This window comes from Zea mays, chromosome 1 (assembly GCF_902167145.1).
Source record: "Zea mays cultivar B73 chromosome 1, Zm-B73-REFERENCE-NAM-5.0, whole genome shotgun sequence".
NCBI classification, from domain to species: Eukaryota; Viridiplantae; Streptophyta; class Magnoliopsida; order Poales; family Poaceae; genus Zea; species Zea mays.
Genome location: NC_050096.1, coordinates 265,040,785 through 265,060,671, shown reverse-complemented (window position 1 = coordinate 265,060,671; position 19,887 = coordinate 265,040,785). Strand labels below are relative to the sequence as shown.

Below are 19,887 nucleotides of genomic sequence, written 5' to 3'. Positions count from 1 at the left end.
CGGGAAAAATCATCTACAATAACTAGACCATACTTACTCCCTCCTATGCTTAGATAGGCGACGGGTCCGAAGAGGTCCATATGCAGCAGCTCCAGGGGTCTTGAAGTGGTCATCACATTCTTGCTGTGATGTGCTCCTCCCACTTGTTTACCTGCTTGACAAGCTGCACAAGGTCTATCTTTTTCGAATTGAACGTTAGTCAAACCTATCACGTGTTCTCCCTTTAGAAGCTTGTGAAGGTTCTTCATTCCCACATGTGCTAAGCGGCGATGCCACAGCCAGCCCATGCTAGTCTTAGCTATTAAGCATGCATCTAGACCGGCCTCTTCTTTTGCAAAATCTACTAAGTAAAGTTTGCCGTCTAATACACCCTTAAAAGCTAGTGAACTATCACTTCTTCTAAAGACAGACACATCTACATTTGTAAATAGACAGTTATACCCCATGTTGCATAATTGACTAACAGATAGTAAGTTATAACCCAGAGACTCAACTAAAAACACCTTAGAAATTGAGTGCTCATTTGAAATTGCAATTTTACCTAACCCTTTTACCTTGCCTTGATTCCCATCACCGAATACAATTGAATCTTGGGAATCCGTATTTTTGACGTAGGAGGTGAACATCTTCTTCTCCCCCGTCATATGGTTTGTGCATCCGCTGTCGATAATCCAGCTTGAACCCCCGGATGCATAAACCTGCAAGGCAAATTTAGGCTTGGGTTTTAGGTACCCAACTCATGTTGGGTCCTACAAGGTTAGCACAAATATCTTTAGGGACCCAAATGCAAGTTTTGTCTCCCTTGCATTTTGCCCCTAACTTCCTAGCAACAATTTTCTTATCCTTTCTACAAATAGCAAAGGAAGCATTTAAAGCACAATAAATTGTAGAAGGTTCATTCACAACTTTCCTAGGAGCATTATGAACTACATTTCTCCTAGGCATTTGGTGAACAACATTTCTTCTAAACACATTTCTATCATACATCATATGAGAACTAGAAGCAGTCATAGCATAAGAGTCATAAGCATGTGAATCAAAAACATCATTACCTCTAAAAGCATTTCTAGAGTATCTCCTATCATAGTACATGAAAGCATGATTCTTCTTAACACTGTTAGCCATAGGAGTCTTCCCTTTCTCCTTGGTGGAGATAGGAGTCTTATGGCTTGTTAAGTTCTTGGCTTCCCTCTTGAAGCCAAGCCCATCCTTAATTGAGGGGTGTCTACCAATAGTGTAGGCATCCCTTGCAAATTTTAGTTTTTCAAATTCACTCTTGCTAGTCTTAAGTTGGGCATTAAGACTAGCTAATTCATCATTCAATTTTGAAATGGAAACTAAGTGTTCACTACAGGCATTAATATCAACATCCTTGCACCTAGTGCAAATTTCAACATGTTCAACACAAGAGTTGGATTTGTGTGTTTCTACTAGTTTAGCATTTAAGTCATCATTAATGCTCTTTAATTTAGAAATAGAATCATGGCATGTTGACACTTCACAAGCAAGCATTTCATTCCTCTTAATTTCTAATGCAAGGGATTTTTGAGCCTCTACAAACTTATCATGTTCTTCATACAACAAATCCTCTTGCTTTTCTAAAAGTATATTCTTTTCATTCAAGGCATCAATTAATTCATTAATTTTGTCTATCTTAGATCTATCTAAACCCTTGAACAAACATGAATAATCTACTTCATCCTCATCACTAGATTCGTCCTCACTTGAAGAAACATAGGTAGAGTTCCGAGTACATACCTTCTTCTCCCTTGCCATAAGGCATGTGTGACGCTCGTTTGGGAAGAGGGTTGATTTGTTGAAGGCGGTGGCGGCGAGTCCTTCATTGTCGGAGTCGGAAGAGGAGCAATCCGAGTCCCACTCCTTGCCTAGATGCGCCTCGCCCTTTGCCTTCTTGTAATTCTTCTTCTTTTCCCTCTTATTTCCCTGTTCCTGGTCACTATCATTATCGGGGCAGTTAGCGATAAAATGACCAATCTTACCGCACTTGAAGCATGAGCGCTTCCCTTTTGTCTTGGTCTTGCTTGGCTGCCCCTTGTGACCCTTTAGAACCGTCTTGAAGCGTTTAATGATGAGAGCCATCTCCTCATCATTAAGTCCGGCCGCCTCAATTTGTGCCACCTTGCTAGGTAGCGCCTCCTTGCTTCTTGTTGCTTTGAGAGCAAAAGGTTGCGGCTCGTTGATCGGTCCATTTAAGGCGTCGTCCACGTACCTTGCCTCCTTGATCATCATTCGCCCGCTGACGAATTTTCCTAAGACTTCTTCGGGCGACATTTTGGTGTACCTGGGATTCTCACGAATATTATTCACCAAATGAGGATCAAGAACGGTAAAGGACCTTAGCATTAGTCGGACGACGTCATGGTCCGTCCATCGCGTGCTTTCGTAGCTCCTTATTTTGTTGATAAGGGTCTTGAGCCGGTTGTATGTTTGAGTTGGCTCCTCGCCCCTTATCATTGCGAACCGTCCAAGCTCGCCCTCCATCAACTCCATTTTGGTGAGCAAGGTAGCGTCATTTCCCTCATGAGAGATCTTGAGGGTATCCCAGATTTGCTTGGCGTTATCCAAGCCACTCACTTTGTTATATTCATCCCTGCACAATGAAGCTAGAAGAACAGTAGTGGCTTGTGCATTCTTATGGATTTGCTCATTAATGAATATAGGACTATCCGAACTATTAAAGTGCATTCCACTATCTACAATCTCCCATATACTAGGATGGAGAGAGAATAGGTGACTACGCATTTTGTGGCTCCAAAATCCGTAGTCCTCCCCATCAAAGTGTGGGGGCTTGCCGAGTGGAATGGAAAGCAAATGTGAATTTGAACTTTGCGGAATACGAGAGTAGTCAAAAGAAAAGTTAGAATTAACCGGTTTCCTTTGCTCGTAGTCGTTGTCCTTTTGGGAAGAGGAAGATTCGTCGCTGTCGTCGTAGTAGACGATCTCCTTGATGCGCCTTGTCTTCTTCTTCTTCCCTTCCTTCCGTCTATGGCCCGAGCCGGAGTCGGTAGGCTTGTCATCTTTGGGCTCGTTGACGAAGGACTCCTTCTCCTTGTCGTTGATCACGATTCCCTTCCCCTTAGGATCCATCTCTTCGGGCGGTTAGTCCCTTTCTTGAAGAGAACGGCTTTGATACCAATTGAGAGCACCTAGAGGGGGGGTGAATAGGTGATCCTGTACAACTTCAAAACTTAAGCCACAAAAACTTGTTAAGTGTTAGCACAATTATGGCCAAGTGGCTAGAGAGGAGTCAAAACACAATAACCACAAGAAATCAATCACAGAGATGACACGGTGGTTATCCCGTGGTTCGGCCAAGTACAAAACTTGCCTACTCCACGTTGTGGCGTCCCAATGGACGAGAGTTGCACTCAACTCCTCTCAAGTGATCCAATGATCAACTTGAATACCACGGTGTTCTTGCTTTTCTTTTCTCAATCCCGTTTGCGAGGAATCTCCACAACTTGGAGTCTCTCGCCCTTACAAAAGATGTTCACAGAGAGTCACGGAGCAAGGGAGGGATTAGCAACTCACACACAACACAAAGATCACAGCGAATACGCACACACAAGACCCAGACTTGAGCTCAAGAGACTAGCACACTAGAACGGAGCTCAAAACACTAGAATGTCGAACAAGTGCGCAAGATTGATGTGTGAGTGATCAAGAGTGCTCAAGGAATGCTTGGTTTTTTCCTCCATGCGCCTAGGGGTCCCTTTTATAGCCCCAAGGCAGCTAGGAGCCGTTGAGAACAAATGTGGAAGGCCATCCTTGCCTTCTGTCGTCGGGCGCACCGGACAGTCCGGTGCACACCGGACACTGTCCGGTGCCCGATTTCTTTCCATAACAGTCGCAGCCGACCGTTGCCAACCGTTGCAGATCTGGCGCACCGGACAGTCCGGTGCACACCGGACAGTCCGGTGCACACCGGACAGTCCGGTGCCTCCTTCCGACCGTTGGCCAGACCACGTGTCGCGCGCAGATTCCGCGGCCGACCGTTGGCTCGGCCGACCGTTGGCTCACCGGACAGTCCGGTGCACACCGGACAGTCCGGTGAATTTTAGCCGTACGCCGTCGGCAAAATTCCCGAGAGCGGCGTCTTCGAGTCGAGGCAGCCTGGCGCACCGGACACTGTCCGGTGCACCACCGGACAGTCCGGTGCCCCAGACCGAAACAGTCTGTTGGCTGTACACAGCCAACTTCTCCTTTTCTTCTTCTCTCTGTTTCTAACACTTAGACAAATATATTAGTACACAAAACCAATGTACTAAGTCTTAGAAACATACCTTTACTTGTGATTTGCAACTTATCCATCCATGGGCATAGATTCATATTTAAGCACTTTGTGTTGGCACTCAATCACCAAAATACTTAGAAATGGCCCAAGGGCACATTTCCCTTTCAAATGGTCCAATCTCTGAAAGATATGGTATCGAATTTGTTATAAGACTCTAACCTTTGAAAACTATGTAAGGACATTGTCGGGTACCTAGAAACGGGATACCTAAGGCGAGGCCCATAAATCTCTTTCTGGCTCATTTATCGACCAAGTCTCTGTTGATCAAGTCTACAATGCGGGGCGTAGGATCAAGTTCCCGTCGAGTAAGTCTGCAAGGCGATACGTACGATTAAGTTCCTGCCGAGTAAGTCTACAAGGCGGGGCAAACGACCAAGTCCTCGCTGAGTAAATCTGTGAGGCGGGACGAACGACCAAGTCCTCGCTAAGCGGATCCGCAAGGAAGGAACCCAGGCCGACGTTGTCGGCCCACGACGGCTGCGATAAGACGCAACATCACCAAATCACGTCTGGATCGTACATACAATACCAAAATGTCTTTGGCAGACACGATGGAACACCCCCCATGTGTCCATGGATATACCCTCACTGACTCATGGGGCTAATCAACCCCGGTCGTAAGGGCCTCAACGCTAAAGTCTCTACAGTGACCCGCATGCCCGAAAGAACGCAACAGATAAACCATACCAGGGTGTATGCAAACGCACACCAGCGGTTGACGCAGGCCTATGACGACAGACAGAGCCACGCCACACACAACCGCACCATGGGACTGACCCACGGGACCCACCACGCACTACTACGAAGGTGTCAGCGACGGACTAACTACAGGGGTTCGTATGACGAACGAGCGAGACGATACGCCATACCGAAGTAAGGCTACACACGACCCTACGGAGAGCCCACACGACAACCTAGAGGATCCTATCTCTCTCGTAGAAAACAGATATCCTCTGTAAGGTCCAACCCTTGAGCTATAAAAGGGCAGGCCCTCTTTCCTCTAGGGACATAAACACACTTGTTGTAATACATTCCAAAGCAATACAACGATCAGCATTGCACTAGACTAGAGTCTCGGTCTGAACTAGTATAACCCTCGTGTCTCAGTTCCTTGCTCAGATCCATGATCCACCATTCGGAGTGAATCCGTGCTTGTATCTCCTACCGAACACAAATCTATTGTCCCCTGGTTTTCGAAACCACGACAACCATTCATTGCTCTATAAAAGGCACTAAGATTTCCATGTCCTCCTCTCCATGGATTATATCAACTCAACCATATAACCTAGCTATGTAAAGGCCTCTTGTGTCTTTCCTACCTCATCTTCTCCTTGACTTTTTACACTTTTAGTGTAAAAGAATGTTGTTATGGAAGTATGATCCATTGGAAGCGCTGGAGTGGCATGAGCCACTAAAGTGATTACAGGTTTAGGATGATACTGTACATCTGAGTGCGCATACAAAATTGATCTAATTTCTCGAGGTGACTAAGGCCATAGGTGCTTCAAGTGTTCATAAATGAATAGAGACTTTGTGATGACGATGGTAACTAAGGTGTTGTTTGGTTAAGAAAATGTAATGTAAATGGCAATGATAATAATTCGCACTCAATGGTAACAAATTTAAATAAGTCGATATTAGTTTCTAATGTGATATCTAATTACGATTGGTCTTAAACAAATATATAATCTAAGTTATTTGTTACCCATCACATTACAAAAATTGAATCAAAATGACACCTAAATTTATTTGTCTCTCGCTATCGTCATTTAAATTTGACCTTACCACGACTTATGTGTCAAGCTGCTGCGAAGCTGGACGGCTTTAGAGGTCGTTGAAGCGCCCGAATTTTTTGTATTTTAGCCCCTAAACCGAAGTAAATTTACGTTTAGACCTAAAAAAATTTTAAATGCAGTTTTGGACCCTTTGCTCGGCGCCATAGGCCGTGGCGCCGAGCTAACACAGCTCGGCGCCACAGCCTATGGCGCCGAGCTGTGACGTGGCCGCAACGGCTAGTTGCGTCCAGGGCTTACCTGGCTCTGACGTGGCGGCGGCGCGGCCTCGTAGCTCGGCGCCACAGATCTTGGCGCCGAGCTACGAATGCCTATAAAACGCCCGCGTGGCTGGCCGAGAGCAGCTCATTTCATCCCATTTCCAAACTTCGTCAAAAATTGCTGGATTCAAAGATTTGAGTTGGTTCACTTCGTAGGCCAAGGTATGATTTCGAACTGATTCGTTTTGTATATTGGGTTGTTAGTTAAATAATTTGTATACACCTATTATATTATTATTTCGAATATTAGTTTGTGTAGACTTATTATAAAGCATAATAGGTACAAGTGATAATTATAATCGTTTATTAGATGAAAGACATGTACCGAGAGGCGTTGTGGCAGAAGAGAGGTCGTCCTCGGGAGTTATATCCGGACGTATCTAGTAAGGATGCTCATGTTCCTCCTGAACTCCCCGTGCCTAACTGTGACTGTGGCAGACTGGCTTGGGTACATCAATCACAACATCCATACACGGCTGCTCGCTGCTACTACCTTTGTGGCACTTTGGACGTACGTAGCTTATGACTTGTCACTTAACTTTGTTCGCATTTATTTTTTTGTAGATATGTAATAGTGCATCTTTCCATTATTTTAGGGACATCAGAAGTGTTTCTTTTTCCAGTGGATCGATGGTCCTGATAAATTTGACCCTCGATATCTGCTTTTCGTTAATTGGTTGAGTGGAAAGACCAGTCATGAGCGTTTTAAGCGTTGGGTACCTCCTCCCCCGAATCCTCCACCAATGACGGATGCAGAGAAGGAGGTAGCAACAGAAAGACGGATGGACTCACCGCCTCGATGCGATTGTGGAGACCGTGCTGTCATAGACGAAGACTATGACAAGCAGTTCTGTTGTCCGAACATTGATTATGTGAGCCCATTGATACGCTAAATATATGAACTAGTTTTTATTTACAATAAATTACTAATTTTTTCTCCTGCAGCCATACGGGTGGCGTAAGTGTCGTTTCAGAGAGTGGTTGTATGGTCCTTTGTCCCATTGGCCAGAGCCAGAGGTAAAGGAAAAGAGATACATGGGGTGGGCGGCAGAAGAGGTCAAATTTGATCCAGTACTCTGCAAATGCGGTATTGAAGCTAAGTATGGATTAGTTCCTTCGGAGCTTGGTGTTGGATATTTTTGTGGACATATGGTCGATTACGATGAGGTTGGTATTTTTTTTTTGCACCAGATGTAATGTTATAGCGGTACTTACTATTTTTTTGTAGGAGACGAGGAAATGCAGTTGGGAGAGTTACGACGACAAAGGAGAGGTGATGCGGACAATAGAGTCCAAGAGAATAATGGGACAGAAGATGCGTTGTGGATCTCAGCTCGTTGATTCGTACATTAACGATCGCATACGCGACATGCGTAGGGAAGCAAAATCTGCCTTTTATGATAGCCCGAAGCGTGCAGAGTATAGGAGGTTGAAGGCGGCAGATGAGAAGAGAGCACAGGATGCAAGGGAATGGGAAGCGGCTCAAGCCGAGAAACAGATGTTGGATAATCTTGCTGATCGTCTAAAGGGAAGTAAGTGAGATAAATGATATTATAATTATGTTAGTACAATTTATTTATCCTAACTTTGCTAACTTAATTTTCTCATTATATTTGCAGAGATTGGAAGCGGCGTAAACTATTTGGCCGATGAGGCGCATGCGAGATATGTTCAGGATAAAATGGCAACGGTTGAGCTGATGGAGGAGGAGGACGACGACACATCTAGATTGAGTGAGCTTATCGCCCTCGCAGAGGCAGGATTACATGAAGAAGAGGAGGACGACATGTCAAGGTTGAGTGAGCTCATAGCACTAGCTGAGGCAGGATTACGTGCTCAAGAGGAAGAGGATGAGTTTCTGTCACAGGCCGCCGCAGAGGTAGAGGCAGCTTATTACAAGAAGAAGTCTGATGAGGCTGAGGCTGAGGATGAGCTATTCTCCCAAGCTGCAGATGAAGCAGAAGCCAATTATTACAAAAGAACTGGTGACAAGTGTGATGCAGGACAATGCAGCAAGTGGAATGAGGTTGTTGTTGAGGATTGCGCGACGGATGACTCCGAAGATGAGTTACTCATAGATTATGATTCAGACTGAAGAATTGTAGCCTATTATGTAGTATTTACGTATCAAAAATAATTTAGAACTCTAAAGATGCGTTACTTATTGATTATTATGTTTTTTACAGTTCACAAAAAAATTTTGCAAGAGTTCCCCTTGTTTTATTAACAACCACAGTTCAAATAATCACATATTATAAGACATATAAGCATTTCAACATATAATACATCACAAAATCACATCGAATATAAAAACATCCACAGAACATAGTTCTTCATATAATGTCCACAAACAAAGTCCAAAATACAAGTTCCCAACACATAGTCCAAAACACAAAACATAGTTCATATTACAACCGTCTCCAGCATAAGTCCAAATCACACAGTCCATATCCCAAAAGTATTCATTTCCTCCTAGTCTTACCCTTGCCCTTGGCCCCAAGAGCGTCGGTGCCTGGAGTGTAAGGGTCTCGTGGACGCCTTCTACGTGGTGTCAGCTGTGATGCCTGAGTTGTAGGAGCATCCTGCAACTGAGACGGTCCAATCTCCACCTGACCTGCGGCGCCAGCGCCAGCGCCATCGTCGTCGTCGTCGTCGTCGTCATCGTCGTCGTCCTGGGCCACGTTCTCAAACGTGTCCCGCGTCGATCGCGACGAGCTGAGTCCTCCTGTAGATGGTCCAACTGCACAAATGGGAGGCTGAACGTCCTGCTGCATACGAGGCACAGGCAGCTGCACGTCAACGCCCGCTAGAGACCGGCATCCACACCGAGCCGCTGCTCGACGAAGACGACGTGATACCCTCTGTAATCGAAATGTTAGTTAAAGACATATGTTACAACATACAAATAAACAAGTTTTCTGTTAGACATTGATCTTCTGGCAATCTTCAAGCGTCACAGTCATCTCACCGCAGGGAAGGTGGAAAGTGTGAGTCTCTGGCCGCCACCTATTGGAAGACAAAAGAATACAAAAATCATTAGTATGCAAAGTAGATTTGATAATTGTAAATATTAAACAACTAGAGAAGTCTTTACCTGTCGACCAGAGCCGTCAACGCCGCTGGGTTGAAAGTGGGCAGCCCACGGCGGACCTGGTACGATAAGACGTCCAAGCCAGCCCTCTGTAGGAGAGGAGTATACCTCTCATCGTACCTCATCTCCTCCAGAAACCGGTCGTGGGTCCGGACCCGCAGAACGGGCAACACCTAGCAATCAAAAGATTTTTCATTAGTCAAATATAGGTCGCATATATTAATTCAAATATAGGTCGCAAATATAGCAAACAAAATATTACCTCTCCCTCTGCGGTGAGACGGCCCCTGTGGTGCTCGTCGTAGTGAGGGTCCAGCAAGTGGAACTGCGCCATCCTGCAAATTAAGATATCAACATATTAGAATATAAGTTGTGTACAAAGTGTAACAAAAACATCGACATATTAGAATAAAATTTGTGTATAAAAAAATATATCACACCTGACTAAGTGTCCAAATGCATGTACGTGAGTTGTGGCCAAGTCTACCGCATTTTCCGCATTCATTCTGCTCTGGGTCCACGAGAAAGGGGGACGCTCGTCCTCTCCTACTTCGACCGGAAACCTGATCCATAACCATGTTGCACCGGCTCCTTTTCCTACTACCACGTTTGTCCCATCGATGCGCTGGATCAGCAACGTATACCGGACAGGTGTACGTTGGCCATTGTGACTCATCAAGAAATGGCTCAAAACGAGGGCTCCAGGTACGTACTAAGCTCTCTACACTGAACTCAGAAGGTATTCTGCTCTCAAATGCAAAGTTACGATGACGTGCGGCCGCAACATAATGAGAACATGGAAAATGGTATTGTCTAGGTTTACCACATCCGCACCAGAATGCATCAAGTAACACGACATGTGTCCTCGAAGGTCGCACCTCAGCGTCCGAAGTTATGCCGCCTAGTGTTGTTACCTCGTATTTACCCAGCTCCTCATCAAAGCATTGTACCTCATGTCTATGGGCACGTTCCTTTGCATTATTAAGGTGTGATGTTGGTTTAGGTGCCCATCTCTGCCCTCGGGTCTGCATTGCCTTGGCCTGCGCGTGTCTATCATTAAACCAAGCCACAAGCCTATAAAAAGTGAATGTTACTATAGCATTGACTGGCATGCCCCGTATACCCTTGAGCACACTATTAAATGACTCGGCCATGTTGCTAGTCTGAAACTCGAACCGCCAGCCACCTTCGTCGTAGGCCCTTGTCCATTTGTGCGGTTCCCTCAGCAATCCAGCAATCCAGCTCTTACCTTCAGCATTTGTTGCTTCTTTTAGTTCCTTCAACTTATCCTCGAAAAACGAAACCTCCAACTGACGACATACCTCCTCAAAAAGGGGGAAGTTAGCCTTGCTATGATCCTTTCGAAGAAGATTTTCTGCTAGATGTCGAGTGCACCATCTGTGGTGCATGGGTGCGTAGCCAGTAATCTGCTCTTGCACTGCATTAAGAATACCTTGGTGTCTGTCAGATATGACACCAACCTCGCGTCCAGGGCCTACGACATGGATGCGTACAAGCCGCAAGAACCAAGACCAACTATCTCTGTTCTCCCTCTCCACCAAAGCAAATGCCAAAGGAACCAGTGAGTTGTCTGCGTCGCATGATATGGCAACCAACAATGTGCCCTTATACTTCCCAAGCAGAAAAGTACCATCAATAGAGAGCACGGGACGACAATGCCTGAAGGCCTCTACGCACTGCGAGAAACACCAGAAAGCACGATAAAATATCTCTTTGCCGTTCCTCCATTCATTAGGTTTGGGGATGTACTCGTAATGCATGCCTGGGTTTTTTGCTTTCATTGCATTGAACAATGCTGGTAACTTCTCGTAACCCTCCTCCCAATCCCCGTATATCATCTTCCATGCTCGCTGCTTTGCCCTCCATGCTTTCCCATATTTGATCCTGTAACCAAACAGCTCCGAAGTCATGGTCATAATTGACTTCACCTTCAAGTTTGGCTGACCCTTCAATATCCCCAATATCCTTTTCGCAATCAGGGTAGATGTCAACTGACGATGCTTAGAGCTCAGCTCTGTCTGGGCACAAGTGTGTGGACCTACAATTTTGGTGATCTTAAACTTTCCGGTGTCCTTCTGCCTTCGGGCACATACCCTCCAATTACATTCTGGCACCTCGCACACAACAGTGTAACGACGCTGTGCATACGAATGTCTCACCTTGAACGGCCTCTTCCGGTTCACAGAATATTCCTGTAGCCATCGTCTCAGTGTAGGCAGATCCTTGAAAAGTAAGCCAACCTTAATCTCAATGTTGTCGGCGTTATCCGGAGCCTCTAGCAGTTCATCGTCACGTCCTTCAGCATACGCACGGGTCGAATGACTTAAACTGCTAAATTCATGTACTGCAGAGTCTCGCTCCGGACACAAACGTCTTATGAGTTCAATTTCTTGCTCGGTCATTTCTTGAACCGGACGGTCATCATCAGAATCTACGGCCCGTGCAGCCTCATATGGCTCCTCCTCATCCTCAATCTGAACATCAACACTATTGGATGCCCTGCATATGTTGTCCATATTATATGACACAGGCACATCAATCTGAACATCAGCATTATCGATATGTGGAGATCCTGCATCGGGTCGGAGCAAGAAAAACCACATTAAAAAGTCTAATCAAACGAAATAATGATGGATACGAACAATGTGTCGAAGACACTTACTAGGATGATCGTCAACTGGATCCTGGGTCAATGGGATCTCTTGGGGGGGTACCACCGCATTAGAAGCCCCACAAACGCCGGGAATAGGACGAGAAATCCCATACTCGTGCGGACCCGATTGAGCATCGGGCACAACAACGACTTCTTCATGAAGCTCTACCAAAGGAGCTTCAATACGAGATGCATTTGGCATTTGTGGAGACAACCCGACTGGACCTCCGCAATGACTAACAGGTAACTTTTGAACAACCACATCCAAACATGGTGGAACCATCGTCTTCACAATTCTTAAATATATCACCCAATCATCTTCTGAGGTAATGGAGATCAACCGTCGGACAACTGTTCCATATGTAATATGGGACAACAAACCCTTAATTGATATTCTAGGGTCGTTTATGTCGCAACTAATCTCCTCACAAGCTCGAGCCAAAAGCTGGTCAAAAGTTGGTCTTTCAACGAACAACATGGTCACGATCTTCATACCATCAAAAGTAACACTCCCATAAGCATCTATCTCCACCCTTCCTCCATGGTATAGTGTTACTAGGCTGTCCATCTATTGCAAAAATGGATTACTAACTCAATAATGGCTACATACTTAAGCCTACTAACTTACTAAGTAATAAATAGATATTAACTAATAACTATACAGTAAATATTAAATGAACACATCAAACGAAATTACATAATCTATAAATAATGTACGAAAACTATGTATACCTGATAACGCGTAGGAGTCCAGCTAACGGTGGAGAAGGTCAAGTCGGACGAACACCTACGTACAAAAAAAACCAATTGTCAGTAAAAAATTGGGCAGCACCTCCCCTGTAAAGTGATGTTTATAGAACCTGCGAATAAACGACAACACGATGGTTGCCAACACATAAAACATGTAATATCAATGCGCTAAACAAAATGGTAACTATATCAATGCACTAAGAATTTACTAAACACTAACAATATACTACGCAACAAACTAGCTAACTATTTTAATAAACACTAACAACAAAATATCTAACTATTTACTATACAATCAATAAGTAGATACCTAACTAATTATTAGTAGTTTACAAACTAAGCAATTAAAAAAAATGGTCGGCAGTGGGGCGGGAGCTACCAGGCGAGCTCGGGCGGTGGGGAGCGAGCTCGGGCGGTGGGGAGCGAGCTCGGGCGGTGGGGAGCGAGCTCGGGCGGCGGCGACCTCCGGCGGCGGCGACCTCGGGCGGTGGGGTGCGAGCTCGGGGCGAGCTCGGGCACTGGCGGCCGCGACCTCGGCCGGTTTGGAGCGGCTCGGGGCGACCTCGGGCGGGCGGGCGACCTCGGCCGGGCGGGCGCCGGCGGCGGGCGGCGGCGACCTACGACGAGGAAGGCGGCGGCGATTTGAGGAGAACGCGGCGCGGCGGCGCGGATGTTTGGAATGAGCGCAGAGAGAAGAAACGCGCGGAGAGAGAAAGCGTTTTTCGGTTTTTTCCTAGCTCGGCGCCAAGATCTGTGGCGCCGAGCTAGGTGCCACGCGTGACAGCCACGTCACGAAGCTCGGCGCCACAGGCTGTGGCGCCGAGCTGTGTTACCTCGGCGCCACAACCTGTGGCGCCGAGCTAAGGGTCCAAAACTGCATTTAAAATTTCTGGGGGTCCAAACGTAAATTTTTGACTCGAAAGAGGCTAAAAAACAAAAAATTCGGTTGAAGCGCGAGGGTGACATGACGCACTGACGCAGCAGCTCGGTAGCCACATACAGCTGCGGTATTTCTCTGGCCGGCGACCAAGTTGGTGGAGGGGAGGAACTCGCGCCCGCTTTGCCAGGCCAGGCGTGGTCTGGTCACCGACTCACCGTCGGCAAATGTTCGTCAAGAACTCAACGTACACTTTCCCCAACCACACTGTGGACTGTGGTGTGTTCCGCGGAGACTTGCAGGCAGCGTTGGCCGGTGGCCAAACCAACCGCGAATTCGCAGGATGGGTCAAGTTTCTGATGAGATTTTCGTTTGGAAACAGCTAGAACATCTTTTTTGCTGAGGATTTCAGTGACAGGAACAGACCAGAGGGGTTCGGAATAAAAGAGCACAGGACGAAGGCATAAACAGGCATGGATCTACCGGTGTGGTGGGTCCCCAACCATTTTCAAGTCCATGGAGCCCAACTAAATATTCTCCTAAAATTTAGCGTACATAATATAATCCCATTATATATACTTTATTTTCTCCTCAATCTCCTCTTGTCCCGAGGATTTGAGTTTACAAACTAAGGGCCCCTTTGGTAGGGTTTATTTTTCAGCTTCGGCTCTGGCTCATGCAAAAGTTGTGTCAAACACCTCTTTTTCAAATGGCTTCACCAGTGAAGTGCTTTTCCAAAATGAACTAGAGGGTATGAGCCAAAAAAAGTGGCTCACCCGGCTTCAGCTCACGTCATTTTTGCACAATAGCCCTCTCACCAATCCAAATTATTTTTTTGGTCATGCCCTCAATCCCTAGCCACACACAATAGCCCTCCCACCAGTCCAAACTATACAAGGGTCTTTCTGAAAAACAACCTATAAGCCGTTTTGCCAAATGATTTTTCAGAATGGCTTTAGCTAATCTAAAGAAGTGGTTTCACCTCGTGAGCCAGAGCCAAAGCCGTTTTTGAAGAAGCCAGAGTCCTGCCAAAGGGACCCTAATCCTAAGTATAAAAATGTTAATAGATCGCAATCTCACAAATTTTTTTGACCCTTAACTAATTTTAATTCAAAAATAAATAGAAGTGGAATATGATACTGATCTAATATTAGTAATGTGGCTCGTATCGAAATTTAACTCTAATTAATATTGTTGAGATGTGTCTTGCATGACAAGAGTGTGGCACTTTGATCAGATATTGATGGTGAAGAGGCCTAAACTCGCAAAGGGATGTCGCACATCCAGATCTACCACGTGATCTTGTTATTTTATATATCATCACAATGTATTATCAAATAATTTATATACACGGATATTGTGTTAGTATGTGCTTCGTCTATTTTTGAATATTTGTTGTCCGAATAAAAAAAAGGAAAGTAATAATGAAACAAAGAAAAGTTGGAAAGAAAATAAAAACCCACTCGCGCTCGCGCTCGCGCGACGTGCTCCTTCCTACTCTCCCACGGTCTCTGCACGTCCCAAATGGCAAAAACGGACTGCGTAGTGCGGATACAACTTGGCTACCCAAGGCAACGAACCCAGAGAGAGAGCACCAAACCGCACCGAAAAGCCAACACCCCCGGCCCGCGCGCCGGCGTCCTCCTATGCTCGCCGTCGCCGGCGACGGGAAGGGCCGCCGACGCTCAGTCCTGCCGAAGGAACGCCCATCCGGCCGTCTTATCCGCCTCCTCGCCGCGCTCCGCCCCTCCCGCGCCGGGCCCCTCCCCGTCCAGACCGGCTTTCCCACCTCTCTCGCCGACCTCGTCGTCAAGAACCATGGTCGCCTCAAGAAGCATCCCTCCCCGTCCTCCAAGCGCGGCGCCGCCGCTTCGCCTTCGCCTTCGCCTTTGCCTTCCCCATCCACCCCCACCTCGCCATCGCTGTTCCCGCCGGCTGAGTCTCCGCCTCCACCGACGACCGCCGACGCAGTCTCACCGTCGGATCGGCCCAGGCCCGACCTTCCGCCGGCCCAGCCCCCACGCCGCGGCAAAGGCAGTGGCTTTGGCCCGGGCCTGGGCCTGGGCCTGGGCTTCCTGGCGGTCAGCGGCGTGGTGGCGTCCCTCGCACTCCTCGTGATCTGGAGCAAGGTGGTTGCGGCCGTTACCGTGGCCTCCTTCTCACTCTACCTGCTCGAGTCCGTGAGGTCGTCCTCGCTCCCCAGGCGGCGGCCCCGGGCGGTGGTGACCGAGAGGCGGCTTGCCCTGGACGGCCGCGGGCGCGTCTCGCCGATCCGGGAGGTTGACGCGGCGACCGAGCCGTCGCGGCCGAGCTGCTGCTCGGATTCCGACAGGGAAAGCGACGGCCGCATGCTGCTCGTCGAAGAAAGCGGCGGCGTCCTGGACGAATCAAGCAACCTGAGGCCGAAGGCGAAGAAGAAGTCCTGGAAGAAGCTGCTCGCCAGCTCCAAGAAGCTGCACAGAGGACGGAGGAGTAAGGAGGCGGGTTCGTCAGGCTGCGACGGCGACGGCGACGGCAGCCGAGAGGGTGATGACACGGCGCGCGGCGGCGGCAATGCAAAGGCGGCCGATTCGTCGGGCTCCCGCCGTGGCGCGCCCAGCGAAATCGGTGCCGCCGCGGACGAAGCCGCTGCGAAAGAGGCGGATTCTTCGAGGGGTTCTCGCGGCAGCCAATGCGTAGAAGTAGATGCTGGGCACGTGGAAATCGATGCGTCGGTGGACGACCTAATCGAGGAGGAGGAGGAGGAGCAGGCAGGGATCCGGTCTCCTGCTCTAGTTCTGGTCGCCATCGTCCTCGTCGGCCTGGTCGCCGGGAAGGTGGTGGCCCTGGCGGTGACGGTGCTCTGCTCCGCGTTCCTTAGCTCGGTTCAGAGATCGCCTTGCGCTTGCGGGTGTGGTGGTGGCGGTGGTTGCTCGCACGGCGGGCGGTTGGAGCTTTCCATGCCGTAGTAATTATTGTAGATGAGTGGACAGCAGATTTAAAGAGAAGAAAGATAGCACTTGATGTTTGTTCAGTGGCCGTCGTTGTTCTTGCCTGCATTCCTCCTTGCTAGATTCGTGGTCATTCGATTCGATATACGTACGTACTCTAGTTACGTTCTTCGCCTTTTACAAGTTGACAGTTCTTCCGTGCATGTTCACCCCCGAAACACTTGGTGGACCACGGGCTCACGAAGGCTGCAAGCGAGCAAAGCTTGATCTGACCTGACCTGACCGACGAGTTGGAGTGCTCGAAAGCAGCAGTTAGCGGCGGCACTGCGGAAGGCAGGCCCAGCTTCCGTGAATCATAAAGCGTTCGGCGGCGGCGGTGCCGCCGTGGCCCCGCCGACCCGCGCTCGGGGGGCACGTGACCGTGTCGGCCCCTCCGCCACGTCTCGGCTCGCCGGCGAGGCCGCGTAGCCGCACCATCGATCCATGGGACATGCTCCAACTTGCACATCCTTTTTGACCTGCCGCCCGAACTGGAAACGGGCGCGCGCCGTCCGCGTCGGCATGGTCGCTCTTTCTCCTGCCTTGCCACTTGCCAGCTTTCATCTCGCCCGTTTCTGTGCATTCGGTCCGTCCGCTTTTCTGGCAGACAGACAGACATGGCATTATGGGGGTCTTTTCGCATGGCTAAAATGATGGAACCAAATGTGCCGCGTCACTGTGGCAGTTTCGTCGCCCTGATGACAGAAATAATGCGCATCGCGATGCGGCCCTGGTGGGGGAACCTGAAATGCATCCTGTCCTGTCCCGTGGTGGGCGTGGGCTCCGGAAGATGAGACGCATCACGCATGCATTACTGTGTGCGTTAGTTCAAGCGCTGATTTTGTGGGAGCAGAGGCAAGAACACCTGCACTTTCGTTTGGGCTGGTTCAGGAGGGAAACTACTCTAGCCCACGATCACGTCTTTTTTTTGTTACTTAACCATTTTAAAAACGAAAATGGTTCTTTTGACTCATGTAATATGATCCTTCTCTCACCTTGGCCTGTAAAAAGATGGGAAGGACCACGGTTCAAGGCACGAGCAAACATACACACGTTCCATGACACAAGTAGGGCTGGAAACGAGCCGAGCCGAGCCTGGCTCGGCTCGGCTCGGTGGAATAGCGAGCCGAGCCAAGCTCGGCTCGGTCACTTAACGAGCTCGGTAACGAGGCTCGGCTCGGCTCGATATAGGCTCGCGAGCCGGCTCGGCTCGGCTCGCGAGCATGTACACTCAAGTACTCAACAACAGTAAATATAGTCATTAACTCAAATTTGAAGCATAATATGTTCCATATAATAAAAAAATATATCCCGACACTCTAGTTCCTTGTGAATTGTGACCAAAACAACACACTTACACATTGGTCAACGGAGATACGAGTAAGAAGTAGTTTGGACCGAGCCTCGAGCCGGCTCGCGAGCCTCACCGAGCCGGCTCGGCTCGGCTCGTTAGTGTAGCGAGCCACGGAATTAGGCTCGGCTCGGGCTCGTTTAGGCTCGCGAGCCTCACCGAGCCGAGCCGAGCCTGATCGAGCCCGAGCCGGCTCGCGAGCCTCGAGCTTTTTTTCCAGCCCTAGACACAAGTCCTACACTGAGCACCGCATGAGCACTCTTCACCAGAGACTTAGAAGCTTGATCCCTCTCTCGTCTTTTTTAACCCTCTACTACAAACTAAGGTAGGTAACATAAATCACACAACTAGACATAGGAACATTCTGCCTTAACCAGTATAAATCTTTATGTTCATTTTGCACACCATCTGCTCCAAGGCACGCAAAGCACGATAGTTACTAGTCAGTGGTTACGAAACACCGACAAGTTTCTTGGCTCAGCTCCTCACTTTGTCCATTTGAGCTCTCTTGCCCATTTAATCAGCTAAAGAAATTCTTTGGAGTGTGAGAAAGAGCCTTTTCCGAGTGAGGGATTTGAGAGTTGATAATCATGTGATTGGTGACCTCATTAGTGCATTAAGAGAAGAAAGTGTGCATTCACTATTCCCGTTAGACTTTGCTTGGTCAAGTGGGAGTTATTACTTGTTACTCATGGTGATCGACATCACCTAGATAAGAAGGTCATTGAGAGATTAAATATGACCAAAGTTCATTATCTTAAGACACTGGTGGTCATAAGATCATTTGAAAGGGATACTGGCCCATTTATAGCAAAGAGTGGTGGTGAGGAATCACTAGGATCTAAAATTACTTAGCTTAGCGCCATTAGACTATTGTATATCTTGCAAATTGCATTGCCTTCCATTACATTCATAGTGAGTTTGTTAGCTAGACATAGTTGTAGGATCTAGGACACCGGCTAGAGGGGGGTGAATAGACGGTTTTGACTAAAATAGAAAACACTAGGGAAATTTAATCAATATAACAAGAGATATAAATTCTCTAGTGATAACAAGTAAACAATCTATGAGAATCAACTAAGGTGATTGAATACTTGATGAACAATATGTGAAATCCTAATCACTTGCACGGCAATAAGTAATGCAAGAAAATAAAGACACCGAATTTTTGTGGCGGAACTGCCCAAATTATTCCAACTTAAGTGCCTAAGTCCCGCCTTAGAGGCTAGACCACACTTAAATGGGAATAACCCGTCAATCCCTCGGATCTAGTCCGACAAGGCCACTGACAGGATCAAGTACCACAATCTCACTCGATGGTGAGTCACAGAGCAAATACAATAAAGCATAAAACCATGCATTAAAGAGTATTTAATTATTACATCACCATCATCATCATCGGAGTTTTTGCAAAAGTAACTATCATTGTTCGAAGTGCAGCGGAATAAAACTAACGGTAATTAAACAGAGAGATGGGGAAGCCTGTCCCATCACTCCTCATGCTCCTCCTCAGCCGAGGCCGGGTCCCACTCGACAGTCCAACCCGGTGGCAAGGTGGACGACCAAGTCACTCCAGCAACCATGTCCTCCAGAGAACCTGTAAAATTATGCCACAAGCAAGGCTGAGTATACTAATACTCAGCTAGACTTACCCGGTGTGAGGAGTCTACTCCTCTACCTCTAGACATGTAGCTGTTTGGCTGTGGGGTTTGGTTGCCAAAAGCACTAGCTGAGTTTCTAAATCAAGATTTTAACTTAGTCAAAGTTAAGTGTGACTCTCTTAAGGCTAAAAATGTACTATCTATTC

The 19,887-nt window shown here is 47.6% G+C and overlaps 2 protein-coding genes across 2 annotated transcripts; one reads left to right on the top strand and one right to left on the bottom strand.

The window, feature by feature from the left end:
* Window positions 1–9,289: 9,289 nt before the first annotated feature.
* Window positions 9,290–11,302, bottom strand: LOC118473242 (uncharacterized). The gene is made up of 4 exons (XM_035962023.1): window positions 9,900–11,302; window positions 9,722–9,794; window positions 9,463–9,632; window positions 9,290–9,374 (listed from the first exon to the last, which is right to left on the bottom strand). The coding sequence occupies exons 1-4, from the start codon at window positions 10,133–10,135 to the stop codon at window positions 9,290–9,292; spliced, it is 564 nt and encodes a 187-aa protein (XP_035817916.1). The 5' UTR covers window positions 10,136–11,302.
* Window positions 11,303–15,294: 3,992 nt separating this feature from the next.
* Window positions 15,295–16,772, top strand: LOC100193054 (uncharacterized). Its single transcript, NM_001138222.2, has one exon. The coding sequence runs from the start codon at window positions 15,407–15,409 to the stop codon at window positions 16,706–16,708; it is 1,302 nt and encodes a 433-aa protein (NP_001131694.1). The 5' UTR covers window positions 15,295–15,406; the 3' UTR covers window positions 16,709–16,772.
* The last annotated feature ends 3,115 nt before the right edge of the window (window positions 16,773–19,887 follow it).

What these genes read in the sequence shown, in the direction of transcription:
- LOC118473242 (XM_035962023.1), bottom strand. Translation starts at nt 10,135, where the DNA reads ATGAGTCACAATGGCCAACGTACACCTGTCCGGTATACGTTGCTGATC. An exon ending in GCATTTGGACACTTAGTCAG is followed by an intron (nt 9,795 to 9,899) that starts GTGTGATATATT and finishes CTTAATTTGCAG; the next exon opens with GATGGCGCAGTTCCACTTGC. An exon ending in GTCTCACCGCAGAGGGAGAG is followed by an intron (nt 9,633 to 9,721) that starts GTAATATTTTGT and finishes TTTGATTGCTAG; the next exon opens with GTGTTGCCCGTTCTGCGGGT.
- LOC100193054 (NM_001138222.2), top strand. Translation starts at nt 15,407, where the DNA reads ATGCTCGCCGTCGCCGGCGACGGGAAGGGCCGCCGACGCTCAGTCCTG.